The sequence below is a fragment of the Drosophila serrata genome, unplaced genomic scaffold, assembly GCF_035046125.1.
Source record: "Drosophila serrata isolate PLE 108 unplaced genomic scaffold, ASM3504612v1 contig_110, whole genome shotgun sequence".
Taxonomy (NCBI): Eukaryota; Metazoa; Arthropoda; class Insecta; order Diptera; family Drosophilidae; genus Drosophila; species Drosophila serrata.
Window position 1 is genome coordinate 144,333 of NW_028257008.1, and position 17,711 is coordinate 162,043.

General features: G+C 43.9%; 2 protein-coding genes across 10 annotated transcripts in view; one reads left to right on the top strand and one right to left on the bottom strand.

Annotated features, from left to right (window-relative positions):
- Nucleotides 1-17,711, top strand: part of pros (homeobox protein prospero) — a 134,120-nt gene that overhangs the window by 83,114 nt on the left and 33,295 nt on the right. For all 9 annotated transcript variants that reach the window (XM_086841191.1, XM_086841188.1, XM_086841186.1 and 6 more), the window contains exon 2: nt 197-245. The gene's annotated coding sequence lies outside the window, so the exon portion shown is untranslated. The remainder of the gene's footprint in view (nt 1-196; nt 246-17,711) is intronic.
- Nucleotides 9,193-13,865, bottom strand: LOC110177293 (uncharacterized). The gene has a single exon (XM_020943955.2). The coding sequence runs from the start codon at nt 11,643-11,645 to the stop codon at nt 9,504-9,506; it is 2,142 nt and encodes a 713-aa protein (XP_020799614.2). The 5' UTR covers nt 11,646-13,865; the 3' UTR covers nt 9,193-9,503.

The window sequence follows — 17,711 nt, forward strand, 5'->3', positions numbered from 1 at the left end:
CGCAATTTACCAGGAAATACTTGGCTTTATCTTGTCTCTAGTAACTGAGTTAGGCAGCATCTTGTAAAATTAGGTCTTGTGAACTGTCCCATTATTTTCCACAAATCATTTCAGCTTACCATCTGAAAAATGCAATCAGATTACTAATCACTCACTTACGTTGCGCCCTGTGCCATCGTTTGCTTTTTACTTGCAGGTTACACCATATCGAGAAGTTATCCAATGAGAAAGCCGCTTAAATTTTGGTAAGTCTTTTGGCACGTTTATCCCCTTAGCTTTAAGTCCGACGGCCAGTCTTGGTCTAATGAAACGCCTTTGTGCTCGAGTGGACTTCATTTTTTAATTAGAAAGTCAACACACTCGCAACACACTCAGAGCGGTGTGGGAGGACGGGGGTCCGAGTATCCTTAATCGAAAAGTGCTGCCATATGGAGGAGGCGCCTTTGTGAGAGGACCAGGACCAGGACCCTGCTGCTCTGTGCTCGGCTCGTCCGTGTGTGTGTTTGCCTTTGTTTATTTGTGTGCTACTTAAGATGAAATGGCAAAGAAAACTGACAGAGATGGTTGCTTGTTGGGTTATTAGGAGCAGGAGGCTGTGCCTGTGCCTGTGTCCGTGCCCCGTGTCCGTTTCAATTTCTCCCCGCCAGGCCAGCCCCTCACGCAGACATTTTCTTTGAGTTTCTCCCCCCTTAAACCCTTCTGCGAGAAGATACAACTATATATATGGAAAAAAAGGAAAACAAACAGAGGCGTCTGAGCTAGAAGAAGGCGGCTAGAAAGAGTGTAGGGAGCGCAGTGCAGTGCAGCGGCGGAAACGGAAATTGCTGAAGTTGCATGTGTGTGCCGAGAGTCCTGTACGATGCTAGCCTCGTCGTGTGCGTGTGAGTGTGGGTGTAATGATGCGCCGTGTTATCCTTTTGCTGACAGCAGACGCCGCTAGTTGCTGCGTTGTTGGATTTACAAGCAGGCTGCAATTATTTTCAGCTTAAGCGACAAAATAGAAGGAAGCCAGTCTTAAGCATTTCCCATTTCCCAGCCTCGTTATTATCCAGCTCGATGCCGTGCAAATGAGTTTGCTGCTGTTTTTACTTGTTATTACCAACTTCTGTGATGCCTGTTTTGTTGTTTTTTTTTTTTTTTCTTTCTTTACCCCCTCGCAGTCCTACACATTTTCCCCACATTTCCCCGTTTCGTTCCGTTTAATTCAAGAACTTTGGCCTTACGGCTTGAGTTGCTCATGTGGAGCGATCCCAACCCCACAAGCTCCTTTTGCCCGCTCTCCGGTTTTCTTTTCAGTGCTCTTGTGCCGGCATAAGTAAGTGCACCTAAGGCTACTTATGAAAAATGCAAAATTAAAGTTGACTTTTAGGCTAACAATGTCCACTGAGTCCTTGCACTGAAGGAAATCCTTATTTTGGAGCTCTTTTTATACCCTTGCAGGATATTATAATTTTAGTGTATAACGATGTGAAGGAGTCATTTCCCACCCTATAAATCGTATATATTCTTGATCAGCATCAACAGCCGAGACGATCTAGCAATGTCCGGTCAAAAAATACATTTTTGAAATTTTTTCAAAAATTTTCATAAAATGATAAGGGGTTACATCATTAAAATTTGCAAAAATCGACCAAAAATTCAATTTTTAAAAATTATAAATTGAGTATGCAGATTTATTAACCTAATAAAAACTAACATAGGAACGCTTTCCAAATTGAAATTAATGAATTTTTAGCTTAGTTATGAATTTTTTAAACTTTGATTTGCCAATAAAATTGAATATGAAAATATCGCTAATTATCGATTCAAAAAATTAGAATCTTTTAAGCTTAAGCTCTCCGATTTAATCCTATAATTCAATTGCAAACTTTAAGGGTTTAGAAACTTATGATTTTGATTTTTTCCTAATCAAACATAATTTATTTTGAATTATTTGTTTATAGAACTATTTTCCTAAACTTAATTCGACACATTCTCCATCATAACTTCAACTAAATCTTTAAAATTTCTTAAATAATAAACTAAGGACTAGTGAAAATAAATAATTATATGTTTAATTACAGTCCTTAAAACAAGTCTGAAGATTACAAAATGAAATTAGATTGTTTTAGTTAAAGTTTCAAAGCACCATGAATAGACAAAATTGTTGTTCCTTGTGTACATTTTCCAATGCCTTTTCTCTCCCTTTCCCTGTTCAAGTCTTTGGCCAAGTTGCTTGTTTTTTTGTTTCGTTTCGCTAGCCCCAAGAAAGTTTCACTGCGAGCCACACGAAATATTTAGCACATTGTGCAGAACTTTGGCCAGCATCCAGGTGGAAATGTCATGTAGAAAGTTTTGGGCTTTGGGACTTGAAAGTCCACTGTGTGGACCTTTCGCCATGCACGGCCAACTCCTCTGATGGTCGGCCGGAAATCGTTTTAAGAACGGAAGTGAAAATTTCTACCATGCAGCTGAGCGCAACCATCTAAATATACATCTATACATCTAATGTCCAGTCCGCCGCTGCTGGCCCTCGAATAATCTCTTATTGAAGCCGAACAATAAAGAGTCAACATGGGTTAGGGGGGGTGGCTCAGTACAGGGAGGGAGGCAGGGATGGGGAACGCAAATTCATTCAATTGCAAAAAGAAAATTACCCCAAAACGCGACGGCACAGAAGCAGAAAGAGACAGAGACATGAGCGCGGCAACAAGTCGCAATGATTATCTGGAATTAAATAAAGCACACACACTCGCCTCGTATATATATAGTATAGTATTTCGATTCTGATGCCGATCCAGAGCAATATGTGACTTGGGCCGTCGCGCCGGCCAATGGCAGAGCTCACTTGAGCACCGTCCAAAGTTGCACGCCTCGCTGAGCAAATGTCGCGGCTCCATCCGCTGACCCCACCACTCGGCACCACCACCACCACCACCCACCAAGCCCCCACACGGGTGGTGCCTTCCTCCCCCGCCCCCGTCCAGTCGGAACAAGAGCAGTCTGCTCGGTTCCGTTCTATTCCGTTTCGAGCGCTGGAAATTAAGTCAGCAAATGACTTGTAGAATATCAACACATGTCCCATCGACAATACCCTAAGTTAGGCAAAGGGTTGATGCCTTTGCATGAGGGGAATGTGCAAATAACAATATATTTGGAGGGAGATTAAATAGAATTCATTATAATCAAGTAAAACAATATGTTCATAAGTCAGCTTTCCTAAAAATATAAGTTTTACCAAAAAGACAGCACTAATATCACCATTAATTGGCTTTACTTATTATTATTACTTATTAACTATCAGTGAATTATTCTAAAGAGACAGAAAAAGTGGAAGTAGAATTTATTAATATATGAAATATTTAGAAAACATATTGTAAACAAGCCTAATTAGAGAAGACACACGTAAGGAACTTTCAATGACATCTAATGCATTTAAGATTGTAATAGAAATGGTCAATTAAATAGCAAAAAATAGTAAAATAAGCAATACAAGTTAAACAATTTAAAAATATCAATCAATGATTGACATTTATTTTAGATTCCTTTTAGGAAATTGTATTTTATCAAATCATTCTATAGTAATCACAGCTTAAACGCCATTCCAAATACACAGAGTAAGCAATATTCGTTATTCTATCGAGACACTTGATCTGTCTTGTTTTTTGTGTCGCCTATTTCGGGCATGGACAAAACTATTGCAACAGATCAGCGGTCGAGCAGCAGCAGCAGCAGCAGCCAGGCGAGCAACAAGATAATCAAGTGTAATTTATTTCGTATTTGGTGCCCGCCATGCATGAGTACGACGGGTACCACGACAAGTGCGAGTACGAGCATCTGTGCGATGCCATCTAGGCACGGGCATCTGGTATCTCGTATCGAGTATCTAGAGAACACTCACTCACTCATACACTCACACTCACGCGAGGAGACACCCATTCGGGTTAGACTTATATAAAGCGACAACAAGCAAGCGAATCAAGCCTCAGCCCAACCCCCAAATAAAAACTGGACCGGATGCATGAGCACTTGGCGTGAGGCGGGTGGCGATCTGGGTTCTGAGTCGATCTGCCCTGGTGTCACGTCTCGCATGGTGGAATCATTCAAGCATTCCCTGCACCAGGTTCTAGCCCAATCTAGCTCTATTCAGAGCTATCTCGATCGCTTGAATGCACCAGGCTTAAAACTACACTTCAAAACTAATCTCAGGCCTCAGCAATCTATCACACCTTTCTAGCTATCTCTATTCTTATATATTTTTGAAACATTTTTATTGAAATTCAGTAAATAAGTACTGGCCAAGTAATTATTATTTGTCCAGTGTAAGCGGAAGCTCAATGGTCTCATTCGCATCGATAGCCGCTTTCCACTTTCCCACGTGCTTCGGTCCACAACAAGTGGTTGAGACACACCCTCCATCTCCCTGCCCCATTCCATTGCCAATCCCTTACCACTTTGCCCCGGCATGTAGCACGCACCAAAAGAGGCAGCACAAATACGTATTAAAACGTTAATAATATGCGAGGGCCAACAACTCATGACAGCCTCAGCCCGCGAAAGTTGGCGGGTGCGATGAAAAGCCACAGACAGAGAGCTGGTCCGGACGGCCAGGTAAAGGTGGCACTGGCCATGTCCAGCGCAAATCTTTCAAGAGTAGTTCCGCTTTTTTGTATTGTTTCGCAGTCACGGCGACACTTCCGCCGGCGGGTGGATGGACAGAGGCAGCGTCCGAGTCCGAGTCCGAGTCAGAGGTGCAGATACAGGTGGTAGGGCTTGGTGTCACCAAGAACCCTGCAGACCGCACCTGAGCTTCAGCTTCTACCCGTTCACGCAGTGATTTCGGCCCTCTGATTATCTTCATATTGTTTACAATTAAAACAATGACAATGGGAAAGGAGGCGTTAAATGTGCGGCACAGACCAAGTTCTCCCTTCTCCCTACCACCGATGGGCTACCAACTACCGACTTTCGGTAATTACTTTCGGGCCAAACGGAAGTGTTCACCATTTTGTTTGTTTGTTGTTTCCTCGACTTTATTTCTTACTGCGTATTGGCCAGCAGCAGCGTGGCCGTAATAATAATACACAAAGTTTCTGAGGGGGGGCTGGGTCCAAAGTTTCGTTCTGCCAAGTTGAGCAGACTCAATGTGACTTTGTTCCGGGGAAACGGAAAGGGAAGGTATACCTACCGAGTATGGGTTTTGGATAGTGGGTGTATTTCTTTGCGCTTCCATAAGCAGCGAATCGTTATTTTTCTATATTTTTCGGTGAGAGGGAGACAACGAATTGATTTCGCCGCGCTTCGCATTTGTTGACTTCGCTGAGACTGTGACTAAGTAGGGGGAACTTACTTACTAGAAAGATAGTTTCTCATTGGCTGACTCGTCTTTGTGGAGGAACCTCCTCTTTTTAGAAGAAAGTCATAAAGGTGATGTTTTTTTATCATTTATCAGTTACAAGAAGATCGTTTTGATTGTCTTGTTTTTTAAGAAGATTCTTTTAGTTCTTCATCTTTTATATGCTATCTATAAGATATTGAAACGTTAAATGTTTATATTATCTTATTGGGTAATAACTTTTAGTAAGAAGCTTATAATTATATAAAGGAGTCATTTCCGGCCCTATAAATCATATATTTTCTTGATCAGCATGAATATCCGAATCGATCTAGCCATGTCCGTTTAATATCATAATTAAAGTAAGCAATTAAAGCAAGCAACTTTGGATGCATAGCTAAAACAGCTAGTTCTAGACCTAGGCCTGATCCCTCTAATAGCTTCTAAATATCTACATAATAAAATGTCATTGTTCAGACTTACCCCGGTAGATGACACATTGTGATCCATTTTCATCCTTACCTTATTCCTTCCAGTGTAGATTTACTTTCCTGGTGACTCCAATTAGGCTTATCATGCCAACATCCACGTCAGCTTATTCCTGGTTATCCATTAGTCAGGAGATATAATTGGGGTCGGAGGTAATCACTATCACTGCCACTATCACAATCGATGTTATCACTGCAGGTGCCACGGACAGACTAAGGGCGGCGCGCCGCTAGCGACCCTCTATTTATAGTCCGCGAGGCAAGAGAACAGAGAAAGTGTGAGCGAGAGAGTAAGGGAGAAAGAGGGATCTGTAGAGGCTTGGCTGAGCGCGGTAGAGAGTAAGAGGTACCTCTTAAGATACACATAAACAACTAACGAGAGAGAGAGAGAGGGAGAGTGGGAGGGCAGTTTCCGATCGCTCCTATATCAGCTATATGATATAGTCGTTCGATCCGACTCATTCAGATTTATATACCAGTGACTCGGCAGTTTCGTTTTTAAGGCTTTAAAACTCAGAGAATAGTTTGCGTAGAGAGGAACAGACAGACAGATCTATGCTGATCAAGAATATATAGATAGATATAGATATAATATATTTTATATATTATATTTAAAAAGATATAAAAAGATGAAAGGAAATACACTTATGAAAGCTGAAGTTTATATTCTCTTGCAATCTGTGAACATTTTTCAACTTGCAAATTGCTGTCCGATTTAATGACAGAGGGTAAACAATTTCAATTGAAAGCTAATAGTAACTCTATAAGTAATATATAATATATTGAGAAAATCGTTTTTTTTTTTTGTATATCCTTTTTCAAGGATTATAAGCAAATATGTTTTTATATAAAAGAAATGAATGATTTAAATATATCAAAAATATCCTAAGCTCAAAAATCTCATATGCAAATATCGATAATTATCGATTTAAAGAAGGCGAATATTTTATGATCAATTTCCGATTTAATTTCAAACTGCAACAGTATACAACCTCGGCTTCCCTAATTTTTTATCTGAATCCCTACCCCCTTAAAGATATAGATACTTTCCCCAATGCCTAAAGGCAAGTCCTGCGACCACAGAAAGTTTGACCAGGCCGAGGCTCTGTAATCAATAAATCACTTCAAGGTTTTCTTAATTAAAACTTTTCCCTTGCACCAAACCACAAAAAGACTTCGTTCGTTCGTCGGAACATACTTGCAGAATAAACTTTTTACACAATCTATGGGAAAAAAGGACAGAAAAAAATTGATTAACTGCCCGACGACCACAAAAAACAAGTAAAGTATAAAGAGTACATAAGGACATCACACACAAGCTGAGTTCCGAACCCTTTCCAATAAGAAAAAGTTTCGACTTGAGCAAGAAAAGTGCAAGCCGAAGAAGACACACCAATAAGAGGGCGGGAGGATTCTAAAACTATAGTCGGCAAAAGCGGAAAACTATTAAGCGCTTAAGTCAGCCGGAAAATGAGACAAAATAGTTGCCCAACTAAGCTCGGGCTGAGACCAAAGTTGAGGAATATGCTGCAAGCCATTAATTAAGGGTTGCGGACCAGGTCCTTGGGGGCGGGAGGCGCCGAAAAGGACATTCGAAATCGCTTCAGACTAATTGGCAAGCGCGAACGGAACAATACAAAAGAAAAAGCCAAGCAGAAGAAAAACAAAACACAAAAAAATATACAAGGGAAAAAGATGAAAAGCCTGGAAAATATTTCTTAAGCGACCGCAAAAGGCGAGCGAAAGGAAAAATGTGAAAAATCAAAAGAAGCGCCACAACCCCACTTGACATTTCAGCAGGTTAAGCTGCCCCTACCCCTCAGCCAGCCCAAGGACTCGGTAACAGTTTCTTGTGGCACTTCTTGGCCATAAAATATTTACCCAAAGTAAACAATGGCAAGCCAAAGGGATCCCGGCTCCGGGGGACGTGGGAAAAGGCGACTACAAGCAACCTTTTGTCACTACCAAATCTCTGCTGGCCATGAAAACTTGGCTATTGACATAATTTGTGGGCGGGGGCGGCCCAGGAACTCGGGACTCTGAGCCCAAGTCACACTCAAGGCGTTGCCGGCAGACACTTGAAGGCGGTGCGCTGCTGAAGACGAATCCACCCTCAATTGAATGTCAAGGGTCCTGGCAAGACGCCGCCCGGCTCTTGGCCAATTTAGTATTCATTCCACATGGGTTTAAGTTGCAGTTACAGTTAAACTTTCATTTACATGCTCGTTACGAGTTGTTGCCGCAAATTAGCCAGGCCCTTTGTTCTGCAAGACGCCTCTGATTAGCTCTAGATGGCTTTCTTATTGGCACTTCCGGGCGAAACTTTGCCGAGCATACTTTTGGGCCGCTCGGAGGTGGGAAGGATGGATGGATGGATTTGTACTTGGAAAGTGCTATCTTATCGAATCCTTGATAAACCTCAACTGTCGCCAGTGTCTCTCTATCTAATCGATGGCGCGCGCTTTTAGTTAAATTATTGACTCGACCCGTTTGCCTAGGCACTTTTATTTGCTTCAAGTACTATTCGGATTTATCATCACATCTATCTATATATTTTCCTATATATATATCTGTATCTGTATCAGTATCTATAAATGCGAGTGCGGTTTACCCTTAAAGCAAACAATCGAAGCTCTGCTCAGCTCTAGTCCCGTGCAAATAGAGCGCGAGTATATATTTGTTTGCATTTCGGTTTGTGGCCCAATCTTATCAACCGCCGGAAGAGGAGGAAGGGTTTAATCGCTGGAGGAGAGGGGTAGGTAGGTAGGTGCAACTACTACCTTGTGGGAGAGTTTTCCTCCCGAGGAGTGAGTGAGTGGGAAATGCATATTAATGCACTTTAGCTGGCAGTCTAATTTATGTGCGACCTGTTACTTTCCACCTTCCGTCAGTCGAGTTAACAAATTAAACGCTCTGCTTCCGCTCCGAATAGGTCCAATCAGCCCTTGGTTAGCACCCAAAAAAAAAGCACCCTCCTGGTTACCACCGACCAGGTAACCCACCCCCCTTTGACTTCCTTCCTGTCCTTTTTCCAACTCGGTTCCCACCAAATATTGGGCCTAGACAGCGGCCCTTCTGCGGAATTTCCCGTTTATTGGTTTCTTTCCGGATATTGTTATGTTCGGCTGCGAACGCCTTTTCCTTCCGCCGCTCAACGCCTTCGAACCCTTGTACTTGGCTCGAAAAGTGCAAAATGATTGCGGTTTTATGTTGCCTCCCCCTCTCAGGTGTGCTCACTCCCAACCCTTTTTTCCTAATGTCAAGGCGACACGCAAACTAAAATTGTTGCTGTCGGTTTTCCACCTGGGAACCCCCTTTTAACGTTCCTCCCAATTGGTTAATGTTATACCCTTTTTGATTGTTCCCATACCTCAGCAATAAGAACACGTCTTTGTTTTTGAATTTCTTTTAAAATTTAATTAAAAAACTAATGAACTTTGCGATCGTCGTTTATTCATTCAATCAATATATCTAATGCTGCTCAGTTAAGGATTCATTAATTAAAGTTTCAAGTTCAGTTCAGACGATCACCGCAGCTTGCAACATATTTTCATTTAACCATTATGCTAGATTTTAGTCAATTTCGTAAGATATACCACATGATCCGTTGTCCGCAAATATCACTTATGGGTCTACGGGCAGTCTCTCCTTATCTATTCTCTTTCTCTATTTCTATTGATTGCTATCCGACGGCCACCAGGCTATTTGGTGAGATTCTTTCGCTGCTCGGTGACATCCTTCTCGTTCAGATGGATCACCCGGCGGCCAAACCGTGCCGTTAGCTTCGAGAAGAAACCCACCCGGGAGGCTGGTTTGGTATCATCAGCGGACAGTGGCGGCGTCTGATAGTGATCGTCCTCTCCCGGAGCTCCGTTCCCAGCTCCGACTCCCCGCTTGCCACTGCGACCCTGTCCAAAGTGGAAGGTGGATCGCACAGCGTTTTGTCGGGCGAAGGGTTTGTCGGAGGATCTTTCAGTGCCGGCTGCTCCCTGAAGTCGATCCAACAGACGCCCGCCAATGGCCGGTGACTTGGGCACCAGGAGGGGAGAGCCATTCGCCGGCTCTGCCTTCTCGTACAGCGTGGTGGGTCTTCTAGAGATTCCCTGGGCAGTGCTTGGGGTTTGGGCTCCGGAGTATTGGTAGCGAGGCGGCGTGCTGGCTAGCTTCTGGGTCTGGGCCAGCTTACGCTGGGCACTCAGCAAAGTGGGCTTGACATCCACCGTGGCACCTGCCGCCCCCCGCTTGGACTGGCTTGTTGCCTCTGATCGTCCTTGGCCACACGCGGGACCAGAGGCCTTGCGAGCGGGAGTGCGGCGGGTGGGCTTGGCAGGCGGACCCGCTGGAGGCGTTGAGGTCGAGGTCGTGGTATGGCCATTGGTCAGGCGAGACGCTATGGGGCGACTAGTTTGGGATTGAGTGGGCGGCGGACTGTTGTCCAGGGCCAGGGTAACCTGTGCTATGGTCACAGTGGGCGTGGTGATCGAGGGTTGTGGTAGTCCAATCTGTGGAGGAGTACTGCTCACATCGCTCGAGGATCGCGCGTGGCGCTGCGAGTGGCGCGGCTTGGCCACGTCGAGAAGCATGTAGGAGCAGTAGATGTCGTCAAAGAGCTGCCCCTTCACCGACTTGACCACATCGCGGTGCTTGTGGCCCATGGATACCAGCACATCGTAGCGATCGGGATCCTGCAGATCCAGTGGCTTCTCCCGATACACACGCAGGCGGTCGTTCTCGTCATGGCCCAGATTAATCCACTTGTCGGACATGACGGCCGACAGCGATGTGCGCTTGGCAGGATTCAGGACCAAGAACTTGCGCATCAGATTCTCGCAGTCCATGGAAATGTAGTAGGGCACTCGATATTTGCCCCGCAAGACGCGATCGCGCAGCTCCTTCAGAGTGCCACCATCGAAGGGCAGAGATCCTGACACCAAGGTGTACAAAACCACGCCCAGGGACCAGGCATCCACCTCCGGCCCGGCGTACTTCCGGCCCATGAAGAGTTCCGGTGCGGCATATGGCGGACTGCCACAAAACGTCTCCATGTGCGCATTCGGATCGAAGGTATTGCCAAAGCCAAAGTCCGCAATCTTAATGTTCAGATGTTGGTCAAGTAGCAGATTCTCCGCCTTGAGGTCACGATGCACCACAAACTTGCTGTGGCAATACTGAATTGCAGACACCAGCTGCCGAAAGATCACCCGAGCATCACGCTCACGCATCCTGCCGTTCTTCACCAGATGATCGAAGAGCTCGCCCCGGCTGGCATACTCCATCACCAGGTACAGCGTACGCTCCGACTCGATCACCTGGAAGAGGCGAATGATATTCGGGTGATTCAGCAGCTTCATGATCTTGACTTCGCGGTACAACTTCTGGCGTGCGCTAGTGTTCAGCTGCGTCTTGTCAATCACTTTGATGGCCACCTCCCGGCCGGTGGGTACATGCAACGCTAGCTTAACTTTGGCAAAATTGCCTTTTCCCAGCGTTTTCATGATCTTGTACACACCATTGCCGTTGCCGTTTACATACGACTGGAATTTGAGCTCTCCCGTGCCCCCGTCGGTGGCATCCTTGCCAGCGGGGGTCGCGGTTGCAGACGTGGCAGTGGCTACCGTTGGCGTGGCTGGTTGAGCTACCGCACCAGTGGTCATAATGGTACCCGGCGCATTAGTAAGGTGGTGGGGGTCCGGTTCGTTTTCCTTATCGGAAGATTTGTATTTATTTGCTGCTGTCATCGGTGCTTGATCGGCCGATACTCTATCGATATCTGGCACTACTTTCGCCGCACTCTCGGTAGCCAAAGTGAAGTCTAATGCTTCGAAGCTGTTCTCCAGCGACATTATAATACTTCTAAATTCGTATCCAGGTTGGAATTTTAATGCTCAGTCAATGGTTGCTTAGTTGGATTATTGTTTAGGATCTCCGAGTGTGTCGGGCACGCGTCGATCGGTGGAAACTGGTGCCTCCCCTCAAGGCGTAACGAGTGGTTCTCCGTCAGTCATCCATCAGCGGTGTTGCGGTGTTTGTTTGCACATCTGCTCGATTTCGACACCCTTCGAGCTTTAAGATAAGACCGGAGTTTCAACCCTCAGCCACCCCGGTTTCTGGCTGCATGGCTGATAAGCAACTCCTGTCCGTCCTGTCCTGCTCCTTGCGCCAGGATCACTTTGTCTCGACCCCCGACCGCATGAGTTGGAATTCCTTTTTAGGAGGCGCTATCACCAACCCCCTGCCTGGCGTGGCTCGAGTCCTTTGTGATCCTTCGCTCCGATCGTGTGCCCCTGTTTCGTCCTTGTTTGCTAGTTGGCGAGGATACGTCCCAGCTGGTGTTCGGTTTCCTTCATCATCGGCAAGGGCCAGCAGCTGCCTTCTGTGGGTAGCAAAGAGAAAAGAGAATGTTTGGATGAGAGGTTGCTGCTATTTCAATTGGAAACTCGTACATTAGAGGTCTTAAGAGAAACCATTGGGAGAGTAATGGGGCGGCATTAATGATTTCTTAACTCACAATTAACTACACAGGGGAAAATCTTTCAAGGCACTATGGTTTTCATTATTTTTTTAAATTCTAGAGTATTAACTAGTACTATTACATATTATACCCTCACAGAATATTCTAATTTCAGTCAGAAGCATAAAACATCGAACATCAACATAAGACCCTATAAATCATATTTATTCTTGATCAGCATCAAGAGCCGAGTCGATTCAGATTTCTCCGGAAAGAAAATGTTTTTTTTTTCTAAATTTGAAAAAAAAGATAAGGGGTTACATCATTAAATTTTTCAAAAATTAATACAAATTTTAAAATCATAAAATTTTATATTAAGTTAGCAGATTTATTAATCTAATAAAAACTAGCATAGCAACGTTTTCCGATTTAAAATGAATGCTTCTTTGGCTTAGTTATGAGTTTTTTAAATTATGATTTTTGAAAAAATTTCCATATGTTATAATAATACCCATATGTAGAAAAAGTAAATAATAGATTAGTTTTCATAGATTTCCTATACTATTCCTTAGTTCCATTGAAAACCTATATTAGGGAATCAACAACACAAAAATATAGGAATACTTAATTTCAGAAAAATAACGACTAACAATTGATATTTTCTGGTTCTATTGTTTCCTTTTTATTTTTATTTATTGTACAGTAAAATTAATTTAATGAGACATAAAAGTCGCACATTTTCTCGTCACCACGGTGCAATAAGTGATTTGCATTGTCCCAGGACCCTCTCGGATATATTTTAAAAACTAATCTTTCCCTTTTGTCCCAAGTCATTTTCTTTGCTTCTTCCTGTTCTTTCCATATATTTTTTTGTTGCATGTCCTGACGATCTCTACCTACATGCACACAGACTCACCTATTATGGAACTACCCTAATGGTTTTTACCTACCTCTATTCGGATTCTGACAAAAAATAAAACTACAACTACAAAGGAACGGGTCCTTAATCTGCCTTTTCTTTTCTCCCGGTCGTTCGTTCGTTCCCTTTCGTTTCTCTCTCTTTGCCTTTGCCCGTGCCTTTCGGGTTCGTGTAACAATTTCAGGTTTGCCTGCCTGCACTCCTTTTGCATGTGTGTATGTGTATGTGTGTGTGTCCTTGATCCTTGCCTGACTTGTTGTTTTGCTGGCCGTCGTCATCCCTCGGTCTCCTTTAGCTGTCGCTCTTCGCTTCCTTTTTCTGCTCCTTGCCTTGCCTGTGTGCGTATGTGTTGCATGGTTTGTTGTTGCTGTGAAATAATTCAATTGCAGCTGCCACTTTTGGTCTTTGTGTTTATTACTTTTGCCTGCTCTTCTTGCTGCGCTTCTCTTGCCATTCTCATTTCCCTTCCATCTTATTTCCTCTCTCTCTCTCTCTGTCTCTGTCTGTTGCACAATTAATAAAAACGAAGCGATGTGTGTGGAAATTCGCCACAACAACAAGTACACACAGCTCTTAATTCTGAGAAATCGTGATCTTGTTGATCTCTTAGTTGGGTTTTAATCGCTTCCCTTGCCTCCCCCCTTTGAGTCAAGTTCAATGCACCCCACCTAGGGGTCACCCCCCACTTTCCAACGCCCCTCGCTCTCTCTGGGTTTTCCCAAGACACCAAGAAAATAACACATGGAAACATATGCGGGTCTCCCTTCTCGTTTTGTTCCCCCTTTGGCTTCTCTCTCTCCGCGAGATCTTTGGCTGTTCCTCTTCATTTCTTTTGCCTCTTCTCCTGCTTCTTTTGCTTTGTCTGCACCTTTTGGCCTGTTTCTTCTATTTTGATTCTGGCTCTCTGGTCGTCTCCCTCCTCCTTCTCCAACTTTCTGGCTCCGCTGAGTCATCGGTGAGTTTGGGGACATTTAGGCGCCGCCAGTCAGCAAATCCATTGTCCCGCTGGACTGGACAACACACACACACACACACACACACACACACTTTTGCTGACCTTATTACTTCTGGCAGATTCCCCGCGGAATTGAAACCATTAAGAAGACGCCCCCTTGAAGACACACTGGAAATATCCCCGGGGATCGGACGCTTATCTAACACACAGAAACTGCGTGGCCAGTTAATTACACACTTTACTCACAATCAAAAACGAATTAGCGTTAATCCAGAAAGCAGAAATACAGACAAACAGAAAATAAACACTCCACAGAAAGCCGCGTCTCACGTATCTGAAGAGCGTCCAATGTATCTGAAGAGCGAGAGCAAACTGTCGGATATGTATCTTCTTCGTCGAACTGAACGCTGAAGACAGGTCTTAAAGCGTCTCAGACGGTCTGTTGCGAGAGAGAGAGAGCGTGAGAGGCATCTTTTTCCGCATTTCCTTCTTCTTGTGCTCTTCTTGACGCTCTTTCTGCTCTTCCTCCATTACCAGCTCTTTCTTTGCTCTTCCGCTCACTCTTTGGCTCATTCGCCGCTGAAGGTCGTTTCCTTGAGCACTTCTTGCCGCCTGACGTCACCAACTCGAAGGGGAAGGGCAAGCATAAAGTACTCTTCGCCTTGTTCTTCATCTTCTTCTTCTTCTCCGCCTCATTGTGGTTCGTGTCTTTGCGGCGAATTTGCCGCCGAACTTTACTTTGCCTTTGTTTGTAGTTTGTCTTCGTCTTCGTGCTGCCTTCGGCTGTGGTGTGGGTTTTCTTACGATGGTGTTCGTACCGGCGGACTTGCTCGCCATTCGTCACAATAGAGTGGGAGCAGCCGATGGCCGATGTCTGACTGGGTTTTATTGCTATATTGGTGTGTGTGTGTGTAAGCACCAATAAGAATCGGCCAGTGGGAACCCCAAAACCCTTGCACATTCCCCCTGCCCTACGTATCGTTAGGGAATGATTAAAAAGTCGCCACAACAAATAATAATAATAAAGTGCATTTCTTTTGGGGGCCGGCAAAATATCTTTCTGGCTTTCATTTGGCATCTGGCATTAATAAAAAAAAAATAAAATAAAGCACAGAACAAGTCACAATGACAAAGTAGGCGACAAGGCGGAGGGATAGAGACGCTTCTGATGATTGTAATAACAGTTTCTGTGATTCCTCCTCGATGCCCGATCCATTCCATTCCCTCCTTGAAGGCAGGCCATAATTAAAAAGCTTTCGGACATCCTTTAAGCCCAGCGCAGAGGCAGAAGAGCGTTATCCTTTTGGCTTTGAGATTGAAAATGGAAAGTAATGGTCTACGACAAAAACAAAATAATAGAAGTATTGCAAATACTTGAGGCAAACGGGTACAAAAAGTATTTAAAATATTTTCATAGAAAATATATCTGTAATATTTTCCGAATTTAAATGGTGATGATATAATTAATTTCACAGTTCTTGATTTCACTTTACTTAATTAAACAGTAAAGAAAAAGTCAAAGAAGTTTATCTCTTCACATTTAAAACCTTTAATTGGAAATATATACAAAGCCTATCTAAAATATTCTACAAATAATAAGAAAGTAGCTTAAAACTGAATGGTATTTATGCATCTTTTACAATAGATTGTAATAGAATATAGTACAATATTAATGTTAAAGTTAAGATACTTTCCATTTCCCATCTTCAATTCAATTATTTCCATTGAAGCTATATTTTAGCTGCTCTAAAAATTCTGTTCAATGAAATTTATGTTAACCTTGAAGTATCTATATAACGTGGGGAAAATGTTCAGCAAATGAACTTACATTTGCATATAAAGTCAACCCAAAAGAAGCCAAGACAAGTAGGCCAAAGTGGCATGTTAATGGCTAAGCGGGTAATTCAGCATTCAACCGATAAGACGGAGGGGCTTCGGGAAAAGTATCTGCCAGATACACGTGGCACGCACAGCACCAGCTGACGCTGACGCTCTGGCAAAAGGTTTTCCTCCTCAGGCCGACAAATCACAGTTGGCCACAAAAGGACACGCGCCACCTGATCGGTATGCAATATCCACAAGGATATTGCCAGCCATTTCTTCGGCAATATTTGATCGTGCTGAATGGGGAAAGAGCAAAAAAAAAGCAGATTGTAACTGCAGCTGACTTCGATTCGGTGGACAAAAGGATCTGCGGCAAACAAAGCAGCCACAGGATATGCGATACAGCCACTTTTGCACATTGCCCCGATGAGTTATGGACAGGACCAAAGAAGAACAGCATCTTGACAGACTGAATGCGGGTGCATATCGATTTCCACATCGTCCTCCGGGGGCTGGAGTGACTCCTTGGGTCCCCGTGATCTGCATTTTTGCGTCCTTCTTGCCGCATCGCGAAAGGTGCAAAATGCAGGACGAACGTGCCGCAAATTGTATGCTCCGACTTAGGGATTTAATTGGGTTTACTCAGACTCAGATTCAGCCGCTGCTGCTGCTCCTTCTCCTTCTCCCGATCCAGTGTCGATATTCAATAATATACATAAATCCTGGAGCACAGCTGCCACTCGGCTAAATACACAAATTAACCCGTTCAAACAACGCTTCCTTGGAAAGTGTCAAATGCAACCTCCGATCAAGGACCAAACAAAGGACAGCCAAATGAGGAAAACGAAATGCATTGTATATATGTCTCAGACGACAATAAAACCAGGAATCACAATTTTCAGCTGTCTGGGAGAAGCAGAAGGAGTGGGGAATGGGAAAATTCTGTGATTTTCATCAAGAAAATGCTTGATTTTCTCACAGTTTTCCCGGGGCATTCTCGCCAATCATTTGTCGGCCATTTCAGCCCTTTTTTTCTGTTGGGTTTGTCGTGGCAAATCCTTTGCACTTACTTTGCATCGCAGGACATTCGGTTATTCCTTCATTCATCCATTCATTCATCCCTCGGACCCCGCTACCTGCCTTTTGTCAAAGGGAAAACCCTTCGATTTGCCTCGGTTTTGTTATATTTTTGCATAGTTTTTCCCCCGGCTTTGTTTCTTCCGGGGAATGGGGAAAGCAATGCTTAGGGGATAAACAATATTAGCTGACTGAAGGATTTGCATTCCACAACGGCATTGTTTCGACCTCGGTCCCGAAGAATTGTCAATAATATTTTGCCCATGTGGCAGTTTTGCCCCTCTCGAACGCTCTCTCGTCCTGCCAATGCGACACTTCTGCCCACATACGGAATAGATAATGATGGGAACTAATCCTCGCCTCGACGGCTTGCCTCGACTTGGCTTGGCACGGATTGGCCTAATTGAAAAGCAGCGGCAACAACTGAAAACAAGGCCCAGAAGCAGACACTGAATGCATTTCGGCGTCGCAATTCAGAAATCTGAATTCTGCATAATGCAAGTGCATCATCTCATCTGTGTGCCGACCGAGGCTACACCTAGAGAAATTTCCAATGAAGTTAGGGTAATTTTGTAGAAATTCTTAAAAAGGTAGGGATATAGTCTTTGTATCTGAGTTTTCCATGTAGTTTTTCATTCACTTAAGTACTTTTGTATAAGAAGATAAGTGGTAAACTATTTGAA

Bases quoted from the DNA above. Each gene is read 5' to 3' on its own strand.
- LOC110177293 (XM_020943955.2), bottom strand. From the start codon at position 11,645: ATGTCGCTGGAGAACAGCTTCGAAGCATTAGACTTCACTTTGGCTACC.